This window comes from Pteropus medius, unplaced genomic scaffold, assembly GCF_902729225.1.
Source record: "Pteropus medius unplaced genomic scaffold, Ma_sr-lr_union100, whole genome shotgun sequence".
Taxonomy (NCBI): domain Eukaryota; kingdom Metazoa; phylum Chordata; class Mammalia; order Chiroptera; family Pteropodidae; genus Pteropus; species Pteropus medius.
In genome coordinates this window covers 19,315,269-19,333,649 of record NW_024342473.1, presented here as the reverse complement: position 1 = coordinate 19,333,649, position 18,381 = coordinate 19,315,269, and the positions used below count along the sequence as shown (strand labels likewise).

General features: G+C 32.5%; 1 protein-coding gene across 6 annotated transcripts in view; it reads left to right on the top strand.

The window, feature by feature from the left end:
- TCF12 (transcription factor 12) overlaps positions 1–18,381 on the top strand; it is a 292,841-nt gene that overhangs the window by 114,104 nt on the left and 160,356 nt on the right. For 5 of the 6 annotated variants that reach the window (XM_039865490.1, XM_039865493.1, XM_039865489.1 and 2 more), the window contains one exon: positions 13,726–13,828. In XM_039865490.1, the coding sequence (XP_039721424.1) occupies positions 13,726–13,828 (103 nt within the window). Of the gene's footprint in view, positions 1–2,373; positions 2,434–13,725; positions 13,829–18,381 lie in introns of all 6 variants that reach the window. The other variant, XM_039865494.1, reaches the window with a different exon arrangement.

Sequence of the window (18,381 nt, the reverse complement as noted above, 5' to 3'; positions counted from 1 at the left end):
GGGAGAAGAGAGAAGAGAAAGGTAAAAGAGAAGAAGATCTGCAGTTGATATCCCCAAAGGGGACATGAGACATGATATGATTTTTTAAATTTTTGCTTAGTAAGTACAATGTATTATAAGGCAGGAGAGCATAGAATTTAAGAGTTTGAATATTGAAATCAAGCTGTCTGAGTTCTATTTTTGGCACTCTTACTTCCTAGCTGTATGACTGTGGGCATGTTACTTCTCTTTGCTTCAAACTTTTTTTTCTTTTCCTTTTTTCGTAAGGAGGTTTGGGTACTAAGAATAGCTACCTTGCTAATGTTCTGGACTTAGGCTTATTAGTGGAGAAGGGGAAAACCAGTTGTTTGGTAATGAGTTGGCTTTAAAATACTTGGTTTAGCTGTTGTATGTGACTCAGCACAAAAAAATTTCAGGGACTTTTTATTAATGGATAAATAGATATGTTTTGAGGTTTTTAATTTTAATACATACTATGACTGCTGCACAATGAAGGGATATGAGGGTTCAGTTTATTTAAAAAGCACTAGCAGTGGTCATTTCTCAGACCACTTGTCAGGAATATGCATGAATGGCAGCCTGATAAACCAGGTCAGGTAGCAAATGAAGATATGAGAATATAGGGATTCAGGAGTTTCTCTAGCCTTCTGAGAGTCATATACAAACTATAGATCGGGTACCTAGGGTAAGGGAAATAAAAATAAAATAAAAGTTCAACTAGAGTAAACATACAGCTTTAGCTTATCTGGAAATGAAAATGAGTCCAAAAGGTTATCTGGATAAGTTTAATGTTACTTCTCTAGGAACTGCTGGACCATTTCTGCCAGATGTCTAAAGGGATCTTTAATTTTGCTCAGTCCTTTCTCCATTCTTAGCAGGTATTCAGTATCTTTTCATTCATGTGGAAGAGATTGGCTAAGGGACACTCTATAGTTTGATGGATAGTGAATTGGAGACCGGGTAATCAAGCCTTAGTTCCCCTCATATGCTATCTATAAAAATACACAGAAGTCATTCTGACCCCAGGGAGGGTTACACTGGCTGGAGTTTTGGGAGAACATGATATGTATTTCATTTATATTTTACAGTAGAGGCCTTGGGAATATCTAGGGGTAAAGAGAACCTGTAGTTTGCTTCTACCATCAAAACAGTAACATGAGAGCCACCATTATAAATAAGGATGGTAACATTGCCTGCCTGCTTTTAAGTAGTTTGTGATTTACTGTAGTCCCCAAGTTTAAGAAGCTGACATTTGTAAATGCACTTAGTTTCTGAAATGTAAGACGCGAATAAGTGTATGTCTTAGAGATTAGGAAATATGGTTAGAAATACGACTCATATTTACCTAAAGAATTAAATTAATTATAAAACTTTAACTCTTTTAAGGCTACAAATAATTAATTACCAACTTAATTTCATTGATAACCGTGGGATTATAGGAAGGGAGAGATTACTTTGGGTGGTTAGAAAAGACTTAATAGAAGAGGAAATGTTTGGGTAAAATATTATAGTACAGAAAGTATTTGTATGAGTAAGGTTGAAAGGAAGACGACTTTCTGGAAATGTGGAATTGTGGGACCATAATACAGAGGCTCCCAAATCACAAAATTTAGTAACTAGGGAATCAGCTTGCTTTGTAGTTGAATAGTGTGATAAGGCAGATAACCTTTCTATAGAAGAAATATAGTCTATCCTTTGAGAAGTAGAAAGCCAATTAGAAATAGACTTTTATACAAGGAATGACACAAAGAGTTTTATAAAGATCAATATATTGTGGTATGAAGGATGGAACCAAAGTAAAAGAGTGACAAGAAATAGGATGATCTGGTAAGATATTACTACACAGGCCCACTTGTGATGAAATAAGACTTAGACTAGGATGGTAGGATCAAGATCACAAAATAATAGAAAGAAGGGAGATTAAACAAAGGGGAAAAAAACTGGCACACTTGGTGACTGGGGAAGATATAAAATCATAGACTTACTCCCCCCACAGAACGATGACTTCTGAATTAAACTCCATATGTTTTATTTAGGCTTTGATAAGTTAGCCGTGGTTATGTTATATAAGTACCAGATTGTCCGATTTTGATAATTTTGCTTATAAATAGGAAATCTAGTTATATAAATAAAAATTAAATAAAATAGTTTTTACTTTATTGTCCCCTGTTTGTCAGTATTGATGGCTAATAAAGATTAGTGTTACTTTCTCTTCTTTAGAGTAGTTATTTTCTTTCTCTAGATTGTTTATTGTTTGCCATTTTTACTTTTGAAGGGGAAGTGGTGTAGGTTTGTAACTACTAGGAGTTCAAATGCAATCATTAGAAAGGACACACAAATTTTGAAATAGTATTTTATGCCTCTTGATCTCAGGTGCAAAACACGAGATGAAGCAGTTAAATAGCAAAGCAAGACAGGAGGGACAGAATTAAAGTAAGTGCTTTCTATATATTGCATTTATGTTCCCATTAATCTCTGTTTTGTTATGGAACTGCTCCTTCTGAATATTCCGAATGTGAAGAAAACTATGGGTAAGAGAAGGGTATATTCTTAGGTTAGGTTTAAATAAACCCATGAGGAAAATGTTTTTTACTTTTGGTCGTATTCAAAACAACAGCTGCCTATAAAATATAATTCTAATTTTCTTAGATAAGAAAATAATTGAGTTAAAATGATATAAGCTCCTTTAAATCTCTTGCCAACAGATATTTAAAATGAAAGCAGTCATATACCTATCAGATTGTCTATTTTTCCATTTTAAGCCAGTCAAACCTTTAGTTTTTTCAAGTGTAGCCATTATTCCAGGGACAATGCCTGTTGAGATGTTCTAGTCTAACATAGATCTTTTGGAAAGAGCCTTTATGTCAGTTTCTCACCTCGCTGTGATTTTCACGTAACTTTGTATGCCTCTGAAATAGCATCTTCATCAGAATTGATCTTTATAATTCTCCTTTTTTTAAATCTTCTCATTGTTTAGCCTTTAAATTTAACAAGAAGTCAAAACATTAATCTTTGAATCTCTCTTATGTCTGTTTTTGTAATGGTCCAGGTCTTACTTTCTGATACCTTTATATTTATTTCCTATAAATTTAGATATTTCTTATTCATGAGAATATAATAAAGGATAAATTCTGGCTGAATACATTTTTAGATCTGCATAGCCTATTTTTATTAATAACAATAATCATAACCAGCATTTTTCACAATATAGTTTAAATGCTTTTACATGTTGTCTATCCCAAGCTTTACACTAGCTCACCAAAGAAGTCATTTTTAAAATCTTGTCCACCATTTTAGAGGTTGAGGAAATTGAGATTCAGAGAAAACTTACCAGATATAAAAATCTAAGACTAGTGTATGACTCTAAATTACTGTCCCTTTCTATCAATATCACACTTGCCAAAGTAGAAAAAGACCCCAAAATTGTTGTTATTTCTACTTGTCCAGGACTTTAAAGACAGATACTCTAAAAGTTGTAAGATGATGTGATGACCATCATTATTTCTTATCAAAATATTATTCACATTTTACATGTAAAAAATCCCATAAGTCATGGAATGAATCAAATAAGTTTGCTTCCTGGTTTCATCACTATATTTGACCTTGGAAAAGATAAAATACTTAATTTCTGAGCCTCAGAAATTTCTCATCTGCAAAGAGATTTATCTCATAAGAAATGCATAAGAATTAAATAGAGGAAGTTTTACAAAGCATTTAGCACAATATCTGGAATTTATTAAATAGTCTGTAAGTGTTCTTCTTTTTATATCCAGTCTCATGAAAAGTATATAGATCCATTCTGATACAAAACTATAATAGGAATTTTGGAAGTCTTAGATGCTCCTTAGGGAGGAAGCTGTTTTGAATTCCTAGAGTATGGCCTGAACAAGATGAGGACCTATTACAGTTTTTAAATACTCATCAATAGGTTCTATAAATCATAAAAAGTAAATTATGTTTACAAAATTAAAACTATTGAAAAAGTTTATTGCAGTACAGATTTGGAGATTTAAGGATTTTGCGGGAAAATAGGTATCCCAGATTCTTACGAATGTAGATTCTAAAATCTAGAATTTAATAGGCTATAGTTACTTAAATTTGTTTTAAAGGATATCTACATTACAAGGTAGTTATGAGACCTAAATGAGATTATGTGTCAGAGACTTAACATGATCAATTAATTTTAGTTCCTTTTGTAGTGTACTGTTATTGCCATGTATTCTAACATTTTTATTCTTGAGTATAACAAGTTTGGAAGGTTTTCCTTCAACATACTGAACTGACACTTAATCTTTTGTGCTTTAAATGAAATAATTATCTGAATGTGGTTTTACATTATAAACAAAGTGCTATTTTTTGCATGGAGCATACCATATTCTTGGTGTTTAATATGGGAAATTATTTAGTGATTAAGCAATAAAGTATCAGCTGTCCTGAACCAAATATCTTCTCTGCATTGGTGATACCATTACATCTCATTGAGTTCATGTTTTTCTGAGTTCGTGCTCTGTAAAAATTATTCTTGATTTCTCACTAACCCTACCTTACTCTTAGATCACTTTTCCTCAGTATCTTTTTTCCCAGTTTCGAATCTTGCAGTTATCTCTCCAACTTTGTATTCTTGTTTGTAGTCTGTTCACGTTTTTCTTCCACTTCTTTCATTCACGAAGCATTAAGATTCCACTATTTTCTAGTCCTGGGATTATTTGGGCAAACAAAAATGATTAGTCTACATGCCCTGGTGAATTGTTTCCTCTTTTTTTCCTTATCAGTATGTCCAGAGGCTTATCTATTTTACTAACATTCTCAAAAAACTTGTTTTTGGTTTCATTGGCTTTTTCCTATTTTTTTTAATATGTTTGATTTCTACTCTTACCTTTACTTTGAATTTAATTTGCTTTGTATTTTCTAGTTTGTTAAGGTGGAAATTGAGGTCATTGATTTGAGACCTTTCATCTTTTCTGACAGACGTTTTAATACTATAAATTGTCCTCTCACCATAGTGTTATCTGCATCCCATATTTTGCTATGTTGTGTTTTCATTTCATTCAAAATACTTTATACTTCATAATTTTCCTACAGATTTTCCCTTGACCCATGAATTATTTACAAATGCATTAATTTTGAAACATTTGGGGGATTCTCTAGAGGTATTTTTTTTTATTACTGATATTTAATTAAATTCTGTGATTAGAGAACATGCTTTATTTTAGTTCTCTTTGTAGATCTATATTTCTGTCTGGTATTATTTTCCTTTTGACTGAAGGACTTTCTTTAACACTCCTCATTGTGTAGGTCTAGTGCTGATGAAGTTTTACATCTTCCATGTTTCTGAAATATTCTTTATTTTTATTAGTAGGTATGGAGTTCTAGGTTGAAATATCTTCCCTTTCACTCCTCTGCCCCCCTCAGCAGTCATAGGATTCACTTTGTTTCCCCTTTCTCAAAGATTACTGTCCTGAACTGCCCATATCCAATGTCTCAAAACTGTTTAATATGTTTTGTTTAGATTTTTGATTATTTCAACTTTGGTGGTTAACCCGGTCTCTGTTATTCCATCCTGTCTGGAAGTGGAAGTGGAAATGAAATTCTTAGCCACGCTGATCTGATAGGGACCATGTATTTGATTCATCAATGAAATCCCTAGGAGTAGCTCATTACGAGTGAATGGAGAAATGAAGTCTGCAGTATTCGCTTTTCCTGCACAATACTGAAAGTGCCAGCTTATTTAAGAGATCCTTGGAATTTTTATACCCATTTGATATTGTGCAATTGCTTTCCTTGCTACAAATTTATCCCCAAAATTCGTCTATGGGTATTTTATAATCGGAAGCCAAAAATGTGTCCTTTATTATAGTAAGGTTAGATTTTGCCATTGAATAACTGTGTGATCTTAGCCATGCCCCTTGACTTTCCTGAATCTATCTTCCCCATTTTTAAATGACGTCTCTGTCTTAAATAGTTTTCAGCCGGGAACTCCAGATTCTGACTTGGTATTGGTAATGAGAGTTCATGATTTATTTTAAAATGTAGTAAATACAGTTGACCTTTGAACAACATGGGCTTTAACTGCACAGGTCCACTTATGCCCCTCATCCACCATGTTGTTCAAGGGTCAACTGTACTCTAATTCAGCAGTTTACCTAGTATGTTCCAGGGACCTTGGATTACCCCAAGGTGCTCTTAGACTGTTTGCAAGGTCAAAACTACTTTCATGATACTATTAAGACCATATTTGCCATTTCAGTCTTATTCTTTCCTGAGTGTGCTGTGGAATTTCCAAATACTACATAATATGTGATGATGCTTTGCTCTGACAGTTCTTGTGTTTTTAAAATTTCTCAGGATTAATTTCTAACATGGTAAATATCAGTGGATATGTCCCACATAAACAATAACTCTTTGGATTCTCAATATTTATTAAGACAAAATTTTTTTATACAAAAGGTCCTGAGACCATAGGAGTTCTGAGACCTTGAAAATACTGACCTAATGGAAATTATTCACTATTTAAGTGTGTACTCTATTGCCATATATCTTGGTGCTGGAGATAAAAAACAATTAGTGGCTAACATTAAGTTATCTGCTGTTGTAGTTCCAAGTTTAAATCAGTTCTCTACCACTCTATGACTTTGGGAAAGTTATTTAAATTCTCTAAGACAAAATTTCCTCACCTGTGAGATGGGGAAAATATAGTATTTGTATATAGTTTAAATGAACTGATATAATACATAAAAGCCCTTAATACAGTGCTGGCATGTATTATATCACTTAATTTATTTAGTGAGCACTCCATGAAAGTTAGCAATGATGATTATGATGCCACAGAGGTTTGCTTATTGACATTTTTGTTTTCCAGTGATCAACATGTTTCATTCTGCTTTAGGGCATTCTTAGTAAATATTTATGCTATTTCTTTGCCTATCTGGCAATGCTCATTCTGCTTTGATGTTCCTGTTTGAAGCTGTGCTATTATATTGCCATCTTCTAAACTATTCATACGCAACCCAAGAGTTTAACTTGGAAGTTGGCAGTCCGGTTTAGGCTTTTTTAAAAATTTCACTGGTTGTGCCATCTTGTCCCTTAGACTAATAGAGAGTTTTATAATACTAACATAGAGTAATGGTGTGGAACAGTGGGAAGCTTCTTGCTGGCACTTGATAATTCAGTTTGAGTCTGTTTTGTAATCTTGGTTACTCTGAGCTTTAGTATTTTAATATGTAAAATGAGACCAGTCTTTACTACGTTTGCCTGTTAGTTTTAGAATCCTCTGTGAATTAATATGAGGTATATGGCATTCTTATTCCAGCTCTGCCAGTCCCTTACTTCCACATTTTTAGCAGGAAACTCAACTGATATGTCTTCATCTGTATGGTAGGTAAAATGCATGTCCTCAGGCATTAAAATCCTCCCATTCTCTGTAACACCTGGATTCAGTAATATATATATTTTTGCTTTTCCTGCTTTAATAAATGTATGTTTTCCTGTGATACCTAGAGATGTTTTGATTTCTCCATGTAAAGAATGAACTTTAAATGGCTAAAATACAGAAACATTTCTGCTTATAAACTCTCAAACACAACAAAAACTACAAGCTGGAGCAAAAGAGCATCAACTCTGATTGCTTCTAACAGATGGCATTAGCAGTTACTTTGATATGTTTGTGAAGATGGATGGGCTCAAGTTAGAACTGAACCTGTGTGAACTTTTTTAGGTGATCCTCTGGAATCTCATGTTCAAAAGTATTTCATGCCCTTGTGCTAAGCAGTATTTATGTATCTGCCATATTTTCTGAGGATCCTTTCCCCCTCTAAAAGATTTTGATTCTCCCTTTCCACTAACCCATAACAATTCAAAAATTGTTCTTTAGTCTGGGTTTATAGTAATTCCGTGAAGCTATCCTTAGCATTCATAAATAAAAACTTACTTGGAGAAGTTATTCATCTTTTCAAGAAAAACTTAAGCATTTACTTACATGCAAAAGTTCTGTGCTGGTCTCTTTTGGGATCATAAAAGAAAAAGTAAAATGTTCTTGCCCTTTTGGAATTTCTGGATCTGAATGACAGAATCCATTTCTCTGTTAAGAAAATTCTATTATATGTTAGCATCTGACCTCTTAATGGATAACATAACTTTAACATATTGAATATTAGGTAGCTTTTTCATATGTAGACCTGATTCATTAACAGTGAGCATTATTCATTTTTTATTCATTCATTAAATTAACAGATTTTATTAGTCATGTACTATGAGCACATTAATGTGCTTGTCACTATTGATAAAGTAACAAATGTTATAGACAAAGCCCGTTTCAGGTAATAGACTATTGTGTTAACCCACCTGTCTTTTTCATAGATGTATTTAACTGAGAGATAATTACATTCAAGAATTTGTTTAAAAAGTATACCTTATTTTCTAGACATTTATTTTGGTATTTATCATAGGAGTAAATAAAAAATGCAACAAGACTTTTATTTCTTTTTTAAACTTCATTTTTTATTTCTATTTATCTTTATTTCCATTTTACTTCATTTTGAGGTGTGACCACTCATTTATATCCAGGTCTTGTCCAGAGCTTTCTGGTGGCTTATGGCTTTTGTCTTATTCTACTGGTTTTGACCATTTAAAAGCTATAGGATTTCAATAGTTATGAAATCTTGTGGCTTTTTGAATACCAATATTTCTGTGGTTACTTCTTTCATCTAGTTAGATAAGCTAGTACCTTATCAGCCTTTTTTTTCTGCTAGTTATTGGGTGTTCTATGGAAAAACCGATTGAACCTTTTTAATATCTAAAGCCCTGCAGCATTTAAAAGATTTAGCAGCTAAAATCTCCCGACTGCGATTTATTGAGCACCAGCTATGTATGTGCCGACCATTGTTTTGAGGATGTAATTGTGGAAGAAGCAGACACAGTTCCTGCTTTCTCAGAATGTGTAAGACATAAAAATCTCTAACTGAGGTTATTAGCATTTATTGTGTGCTTACTATATGCCAGGTACTTTTCCAGTTGCTACATATTTTAACTCAGTTTATGCTTACAACAACTTATAAGATGACGATAGTATTGTTATTATCTCTAGTTTATAGATAAGGAAACCGAGGCAAGAAAGATTACATTGCCCCAAGTCACATAGCTAGTGTATGATAAAGATGGAATTTATATCTGCCGGTCTGGCTATAAATTCCAGATTTATCCAGTATACTGTACTGTGCAGTTATAACAGATAATTATGGTATAATTTAAATGGATAATTAAATAGGTAATTTCAGTAAGTATGAGCAGTGATATGATGGAAATGCTGTCTGCTGTAGGAGCTCAGAATGATTTCACCCAATATGCTAGGGTCAAGGAAAGCTCTTCTGAGGCAGTATATCTATCGAATGAGCTCCCCTACTTCTTTTTAACTACTGAAAAGAATTAGAAAGAATATTTTAAAATAGCAATAGACAGTGGCTTTCATGCACAGAAATAGCAACATAGGTTAGAAAAATCATGAGTCTGTTCTCAACTTGAGAAGGCTCTCTGGTAATCGTACCTTATTTGTTAGTTGGATGAAATAAATTGTTAAATTAGCTATTTAAAAAATTAAAGGAAAAGTTTTTGTGTTTTTGAGGAGGCAAACCAGGGAAGAAAACTATTATGTAAATAATACTAGATGCTTTTGTCATATTGTATCAGGGATTAACATTTCTAAATTCTGTACCATGAAATGAGCATAGAGAAAAGTACAAAATGCATTATATAGAACACATTTAATAATGTAAAAGCTTTTATGAAGTATTATATATTCATAGATAGGATTATTTAAGATACACAAATTAAATTGTAATTTAGACAGATTTTAAGACAGAATTAAACAGTTTTTGTGATCTATGTATCAAATGATTTTATCAGTTATTAATCTTTTGAGAGCATTTCATTTTTATTATAAGACAGGAACAGTAATTTTTTAGGGTGTATTTGGAAATATTTTTGTGGTTAGTAGCATACTATCGTGAAAAAGCTACTATGATGGATGGTTCTGGTAGTATTGCTCTATTCTTCATAGTATATAGTGTTTATTATCTCTCATGTATAAAACTCGTTTTTATTATAGGTTATTTTCATGGTAAAAACATTTTACAGAATTCAAGATCTTAATTAAGAGTCCATGGGGTCAGGTTTGACTACTTTTATTAGTATAGTAATGCTCTACCAATTTAAAGTATGCACCATGATTGTCCTATATTTAATGATCTCACTGGTTTACTTCCTGTATATTCCAAAATTGAAATAGCATTCATTATTCAGTAGTATTGGCTGATTTATTTAGTCTCTATCTTAACAGTAGCTTCCTTGGTTTTTGTCCTTTCTCATCACTCCAACGCCTCCCGCAGGCCAGTCACCTTCCCTTTGTTTTCTCCAGCCGTTTGATATTCTAGCAGGTCACACTCACTGCATTATTCTGCTTCCTTCCCTGCTATTCTGTCAGCTCCATATTGTATTATGTTATGGAATTTTTTCCTTTTGCCTTTTCTACTTATGGGCATCCATGCTTATTCCCTAACTCTGTGTGGTACTTAAAGAGTCAGCTGTTTAAACTTCAGGGTTTTTCTTTTTTTTCCATTTATTTGCATTAAAGTTGTATTCGACATGTCTCGTACTTAATACTGCTTGGATGAATACATACCTACATATGTAAAAATATTTTGTTATTCTTATTACTTTAGATCTTTTGTTAACTGTGGGATTTCTTCCTAATTTGTATTTACCTGGAAACTTCTGGTGTTTAATATGGTTCAGGGGTGTGTAGGGGTGGAGAGGGACCTGGCTATGACCTTTCTGGATTTGAGTTTTAACTCTCTTACATGTGAAAAAGATCTCGATTTCCAGATTGTGCACGTTCTTCCTACTAGAAGTGTGGTACGTGGACCAGTAGCATCAGTATCACCTGTATGTTAGAACTGCAGAATCTCAGGCCCAACTCAGCACCTTATACTTCTTAATCTGTATTTTAACAAGACCTCTAGTAAATTGATGTGAACACTAAAGTTGGCAAAGCACTGTTCTAGGTATCAGCTAGTGGACACATTAGCATGCTAACTGATAGATATCTGTATTTTTCTAGAACTGATCTTGAATATGAGACCTGTAGTGATGTTATTTAAACATTTGTAAATTATTTTATAAATACTTATCATGGTTTACTAAAAGTTATATCCTGGGTGGATATCACCACTACTGTGTGGAATGGAGGAAATGACAAAATTAATCTCAAACAGTAGCCAAGCCCAGTCTTTTAAGTAAGGATTTGGTGTATATTAGATCTAAAACTATGACAAACATTTATAAGTTTGGTTTCTTTATTTCTTCTCCAGCATCAGTTTGCATCTGTAGATGAAGAACTATCTCTTTCTTGCCTCTTGGACTATGGCTCTTCATGAAAATTATATACACTTAGATAAACTTTTGAAGTGTAGGGAAAAATATTCAAATTACTATTTAATTTTTATCTTAAATAGGCAAAATTTCACGTTACTGAAATTTGATATATTGCTTAATAGTGTATATATATACAATTTATGAATAAATAGATATTGAGGATCCATATTCAAATCTTGCTTGTATGTGATAAAGTTTATAGACTCCTCTGCGGTATAGTATGACAATCATTAAAATTTTTATTTTAATTAAAAATTTTTATGAGCTTCTGTGAGTGGACTGGGAAATAATCTTGTAGTAAATTCTATACTATGCTCTGCCGTATGTGGGTGCACATGGATAAGGGACAATACTATCATTTTTATATGGTTGATAGTAAAATAATTGTTTTATAGTCTAAGCACATATTAATGGAGGCTTAGAGACAGATTCTTTATGCTACTTTATGTAGTATATGAAGTTAATACACTATTTTGTATGATCATTTGATGATACCCTAAATTTAGATTTATTTTGTATCTTTGTGCTTTAGGAAATAGTTTTAAAAAACTTCAATTATTTTATTTTTAATACATAAAGGAAAAAAGTTCTTTTTTTTACTTCAAGAATGAACAGAACTGAGAGCATACAAAATTAGCACTCAAATCAAGTGTGAATAATGTGACCCACCTACGAATGCATTTCTATTGTCATTTTTTAGAGTAATGGTATTGTTTAATGATAATAAACAATATTTCAATGAATGTTTTGTAGGTTTCAGTGTCTTCTTTTAACTCTATACCTAAGGATGGCAGTGAGAGGGAGTGGCAGAGAGAAACACCTAGATGTATGTGAGAAAGCAGTATGTAACTTAGCCCTTTAAAAATGTTAAGTTTTAAGCAAGAAAAGTAAACTCCAAAGAGTGACCTTAGCTAGGAGCCATTCTGTTTTGTATATAGCTTCTGCTGCATGTGGCTGTGACAGCACCATGGTTTTGGTTACCAGAGGACACCCTTGTGGTCATAACCAAGTTGTAAATGTCACCGAGATTCTTCTTGAATGTCTATCATATGTATCAGTGATTCTAAAGTAGATAAAAATGAAACAAAGATCCATTTGGGAGTTAGCACTCCCAGAAGATTAGTTTTAAAACAGAACAGCAGAAGGAGTTGTGACATGCATTCATAAGCAATTGTAATGATTTGACAGTTATTTAGCCCTAAGTTCCTAGCTTTTTGGTTGAACTGACAGCATGCCTGCAAAGATAGTGAGGCCTGTTTCAGCCCCATTAATGTCTTCTTGAATATTACCCTGCAGTCTGGGTAGTGATAAATGTTTAGTGATTGATGATTTTATAGTCTCAGGGGATTCTGGGTGGTTTCTGGTTTCTGTGAACCAGGGTTGTTTTCTTTCTTATTTGGGCCTCTTGTTAGTGTTTCTGATCTTTACTAAAATTGTTTTAAGTAGGCTGAAGGGTAGGTATATCTGCAGTTTTAATTAATAACTAGAGTTCGAAGCCTTATTTAGAAACAATATGATTTCAGAGGCAATACTCAGTATGTGTGAGTCTGAGAACCAGAACAGTTTTTAATCCACAAAGCTTTTGTAACACTTTATTTGTAATTTTAGTCTCTTTTTTTCTTTTCTTTTAAAAAACATATTATAAGGAGAAATTTAGTAACAATTATTCTGAAAAATAACATTAGCTTTATTTTCATTGTTTGCAGTTTCATTTTTCAGATTCTTAAGAATTTAAATCAGCTATTTTTAGTAAGTGTTTGCCTTTTTTTACATGGCTCTCTGTGAGAATATATCTTATACTAGTATTAAAAGGAGTATGAACAGATTTTTGCTAAATATTTATTTGCCATTTAGTAAAGGATTTATTTCTAATATGTTGATTATGGATTATTTTCAGTATTTTACGTAAAACTTGTAATTGCCTAACTATTTATTGATAGGGTATGGAGGCAGAAAAAGGAGGATAGAGATAAACAGTTTAATAATTTATTACAACTCAGAAATATATTTCCTTAGTTCATCCTTTTTTAAAAGAAGATTTATAGAACTTTCTTCTTGGATGTAAAGAGATCACAGGGCTAATTTTCTTTAAGATCAATAAAGGAATATATATTTTTTTTATTTTAAAATCTTAAAAGTAATAAAAGAAGCATTTCTGTTTAGTTTTTCAAGTAATAAACAAAAAACTTGGTTAGGAATGACCATTCGTAAGTCTGTATATTAATTAGATGAGTGTCATTATGGTCAATTAGCAGGACTGCCAAATAATCTCTTTAATACTCCGGTCTTTTTTTTCCCTAGGGTTTTACAGACAGTCCTCATTACAGTGATCACTTGAATGACAGTCGATTAGGGGCCCATGAAGGCTTGTCCCCAACACCTTTCATGAACTCAAATCTGATGGGTAAGTTGGTAATTTTCTGCAAGGAGTCTTCACAAAGCCTCTTTGGTCAGAGGCATATTTTATCCCCTTGTCTAGGAAGGACACATAAGTATCTAAGAAGAAAGTTCCTGATTTTCTAAGGGCATCTGGGCTTTTGTGTTCAGCTCAGTTTGAGGAGCAAGCATCCAGAAATGTGGGTCCTTCTTTTAGAGCATTATTATCATTGGTATCAAAAAAGAAAGCAGCAGTGTTTAACTCTCAATTTCAGCAGTGTATTTATGACATAAGCATTGTACGTTTTCTGCTTTCTGGGCAGAGAAGCATTTCTGAGGCATTTGTAATTTACTCTTTGTCTTAACAGTTGTATCTTTGTGGTAATTAAAAACAGAATAAAGCCATGATTTTAGGCAGATTTTACTCCTGTTGGACAATATTTTCTTTTGGCAATCTGATTAAAACTTAATAGTATATTTAGATGTTGCAGCATTTGTTTTAAGCACTTGCGTTCATATTGGAGATTTTAAAAGTTTTGTTCTGTAATAGTAAAGTTGTACTTTGAAGGATATTACCTACCACCTAAACCTAATTATTTTAGCAAAACCTTTAAGGTTAGCCATTCTCTGTATCTCTCCTTTATTTCCTGTAAGACGCCCCTCCATCACTCCCATTTTCCCTCCCCTTTATCTTATATGAAAGTTTATAGATGGTCAGTCTAAAATGATAAACCCAAGCATTTTTTTTTTTTATATCAGTTTGGATACCTCTCTCTCTTTTTTTATTGATAATTTTATTTTTCTGCAGAACCTGATTCAAAAGAATCTCTGTTTTATGACATTAATTTTCCTTCTTGCTTATGCTGAGGCTGAGTACATTACAGAAGTTTTATTTAATCTGTTTTTTACTGGTTGTTGGTGGCATCATGTAAATATGGAAGGTTTGTGTAATCGTCACTGATTTCATTACTTATTCTATTTCTTAAGGACGTGACCTATATTGTGATCTTAGAATTGTCCTTTTAAATCACAGCCATGATAATCTAAGTGGATTACCCAAATCCAAAATCCTGGTGGTCTACAATTTCTTTATAAATGGTTTTGCTTTACACAATCTTTATTTATTTTCTTTATCCTTTATAAAGTGTTGAGGAAACAGAGTCTGATATTTTAGTGTGAATTTTGCCTAAGGCAGTTACCAGTCTAAAGCCAGAATCATTGAGTGTGACGCAAGGGTAAAATATCTAATCAGTGATAAAATGTGTGTTTAAAATGACAATTTGTTACAACATAAATGCAAATAAAAATGCTGGTATTAAATACATTATCATTCCAGGTTAAAATCAGAATTTATACTAATAAATTTAGAACACAATAATTATATTTGCATTTGACCAGGGAAAACTTTATAATTTATTTTTTAAATTTTCTTTTGAGCTTACCATCAAAATAAAATAGATATGACACTCCAAATAATTTCTTTTTGTCTTACAGCTTTTCCCTAAGTAGCATTTAATTTATAGTAAATGTGGCAGAGCAAGCTATAGTCAATGTTTTTGTAATTTCAGTTTGTACTGAGCTTTCTTAATTGAGGCTATAAGTCTGAATTGTGAAAAATCAGAAACTGTCCTTTTTTATATTTATATTCTTACCTTATTCTTAGTTCACACAGATGACTCATAAGCCCAGTTGAATTTTATCATTAGCACAGCATTTGAGCCAAGGCTACTGTTAAAACTGTGGGGCTAAGTGTGGGAATTAAATGAATTCTAAGAAGTATGTGTTGGTCACTTGCTCTGAGCAGCTGTTGACTAAAAATATTTCTGTAATTCAGTTTGAGGTAACATTTTTTTAGTTGGAGCAATTATGAGCATGTACTTGTTGGTTTCTTGAGTTTACAGTAATTATTAGAATACTTTTAATAGTCATCCAAAGAATACTTTTAATAGTCATGCTAATAGTCTTCAGCATCTAAAATAAGTCTTGGGGAAAAAAAAAATCAACTCAGATTTTTAAACAGATCAATCTCTTCACAGTACAAATTTTAAAAATCTGCATTCATCTGAACTACATTGTAGAAGCAGTAAGGTACAGCTTTGCATATTCATTGTAAATTTGAAATCAAATTTTAAAAATGTTAATTTACTTATAAGAAATGGGGAAACAATCCTGAAACGATTAGGCAGATATATGTTCAAAAGAATTTCACTGGTCATTGGCAATATCTGATTTACTATACTTCCTTCCCTTTATTGTCAGTAAAAATGATCAAATGAGGTACTAATAATTTAGTCTAAGCAATCAACATGACAATTGCTTTTGGAAATAGATGTCTTTTAAATTGTAGAGCAGTTCTATACAGCAACAGGCATTCCCACTTGATGTGAGCTGAAGTAATTGAACTGTTAGATTCTCAAAATATGGGTTTATAGCACTTGGTAGAATTACAGTGGCTAGATTCACTTTTCTAGCCATTGACAATTTAAGGGCGTTTCAGGCTAAAAACTGTTGTTAAAGTACGACCAAGATGTGCATGGTACTATTAAAAGCATTTGGAACTCTTAACACCTAATCGTCATAACAGGTAACACTTCAGAATGCCACTGTGAATGATGAATGCTCAGAAACAGTTAAAGCTAATAGGAAAGCAGTAACATATTTCATCATTGCTGCACACATATAAAAACACCATTAACGGGGGGGTGGTTGATTATATGTCTAGGGAATGTTGTTATTTTTCGTATTATGTTCAGCCATAATAAGCACATTTGCCTGAAGAAATAGTGGATTATAAAGTGCCACTATCTTTCATGATGGAACTCTCAAATACTTTAATGATTTTACACATTGCAAAAATGAGAAATTTTGTCTAACAAGGGTTGATAATGATTCAATAATGAACATTTTGCCACAGAAACATGCATTTCTATATTCATTTAGATATTTTGAAGTGTTTTATATAGGAAGTAAAGCTATTATGTTAGATCAGTTTGTATTCCTTTTTAATGAATTTCAGAATTATCCAGTTGATTTGTCAATATGGAAAAAGGGCTTTTCTGATGTTTCAAGTTGAAATAAGTACATCCATTTGGCATATCACTAAGCAGCAAACAGTTTTATACTCTATTATAGTGAAACTCAAATCTTTGACAATAGCTATGAATTGCAGTAGTATCTCCAAATATTCTTATCTATTTTAGCCTCTTCCAGCTTTGTTCCATTTCTCTACCCTTAGTCCCCCTCATTAATTTCAGTAATATTTGCTTTCCTTTACTTGTTGATTAGATGTATTTTTGGCAGTGGTAGTACTAGTTTATTAATTGAATGTAGAAATGAATTATTTCATAGAATTGCCTACCTTCAATTCCCAAAGGATTGTGGAATGAATTACTCTTATCTTTCGACCCCTCCACTTTTACCAAAGCTTTACTTATTTTAAACATTGTGTACATGTGTTTAATATTTCATTTAAGATGAAATATTACCTTCAATTTTCCTTTTTTTCCCTGAGACCTTTAGTTGTGTTCCTTTTTGAAACCAATTTTGCTTCTACAGATGTTTTATTAATATTTTATCGTTTAAATAGTGAAAGCAGCATGTGGTAGTATAAGAAAAAATGCAGGGCTGAGAGTTAGGGAATCTGGATTTTAATCCAGATCTTGAAAATTACCTTTCTGATAGAGTACACTGGCTAGTCTTAAAGATTTCCTGCGGCTCTAGAATTTCATAATTCTGTAATCTAATGTATCTTTATATGTTCAACCTGAAAAAGGCTACAACTAGCATTGTAATTGCTGTTTTGCAATTGATAAAACTAAGGCACAGGAAAATTAAGTGTTTTTTCCCTGAGGTTACAAAGCCAATAATTGGCAAAATTGAATGTCAAACCCATATCTCCTGACGTCCAGTCCAGTGTTCTTTCATTAGGTCCATTAGGTTTTTAAAGTACTTGTTCTTTCTATATAATACTTCCTAGTTTTTACTAGCTCAGCATTTTCCTAAATTATAATTGTGGAAACACTGGTCTTGAGAGATGACCATGAGAAAAAGTTTCCATAGTGATGTAACTTTGGAAAACATTGTATACTATGTGTTCTCTCTTAAGAGATTCAGATTGTACTTTGGGATATTAAAGACTCTGGGGAAAAAAAAGAAAAAGCTTATTTAACTTCGTTCAGTCCATCACATCCCAGATTCAGGTGACACATAAAAGCCTTTTTGTAAAAAGCATCATTAGCCTCTGGAGAACTAGTTTTCCATGGAGCACACCTGGAAATGCCTGTAGGTTGTTTTAAGGGAAAAATAAAAGATAATACATGAAAGTTCTCTGAAATACAAAGTACAACATTAGTAAAATTTCTGTATATATTTTTATAACTCATTGTAGACATCTTAGTTAATTTAACAGGTTGGATCCACTTGTTCAAGCATATTATGTAAAACTTCTGTTATAAGTATTTGACTTACAGACAGACCACTGTCCTTGCATTGCTGTTGAAGTCTGTTTGCCAGCCCTACCCTTTTTTCTACCTCAGAGTTTAAAGGGCCTCTCAGGTAATAGCTACAACGCTTTATTTTCAT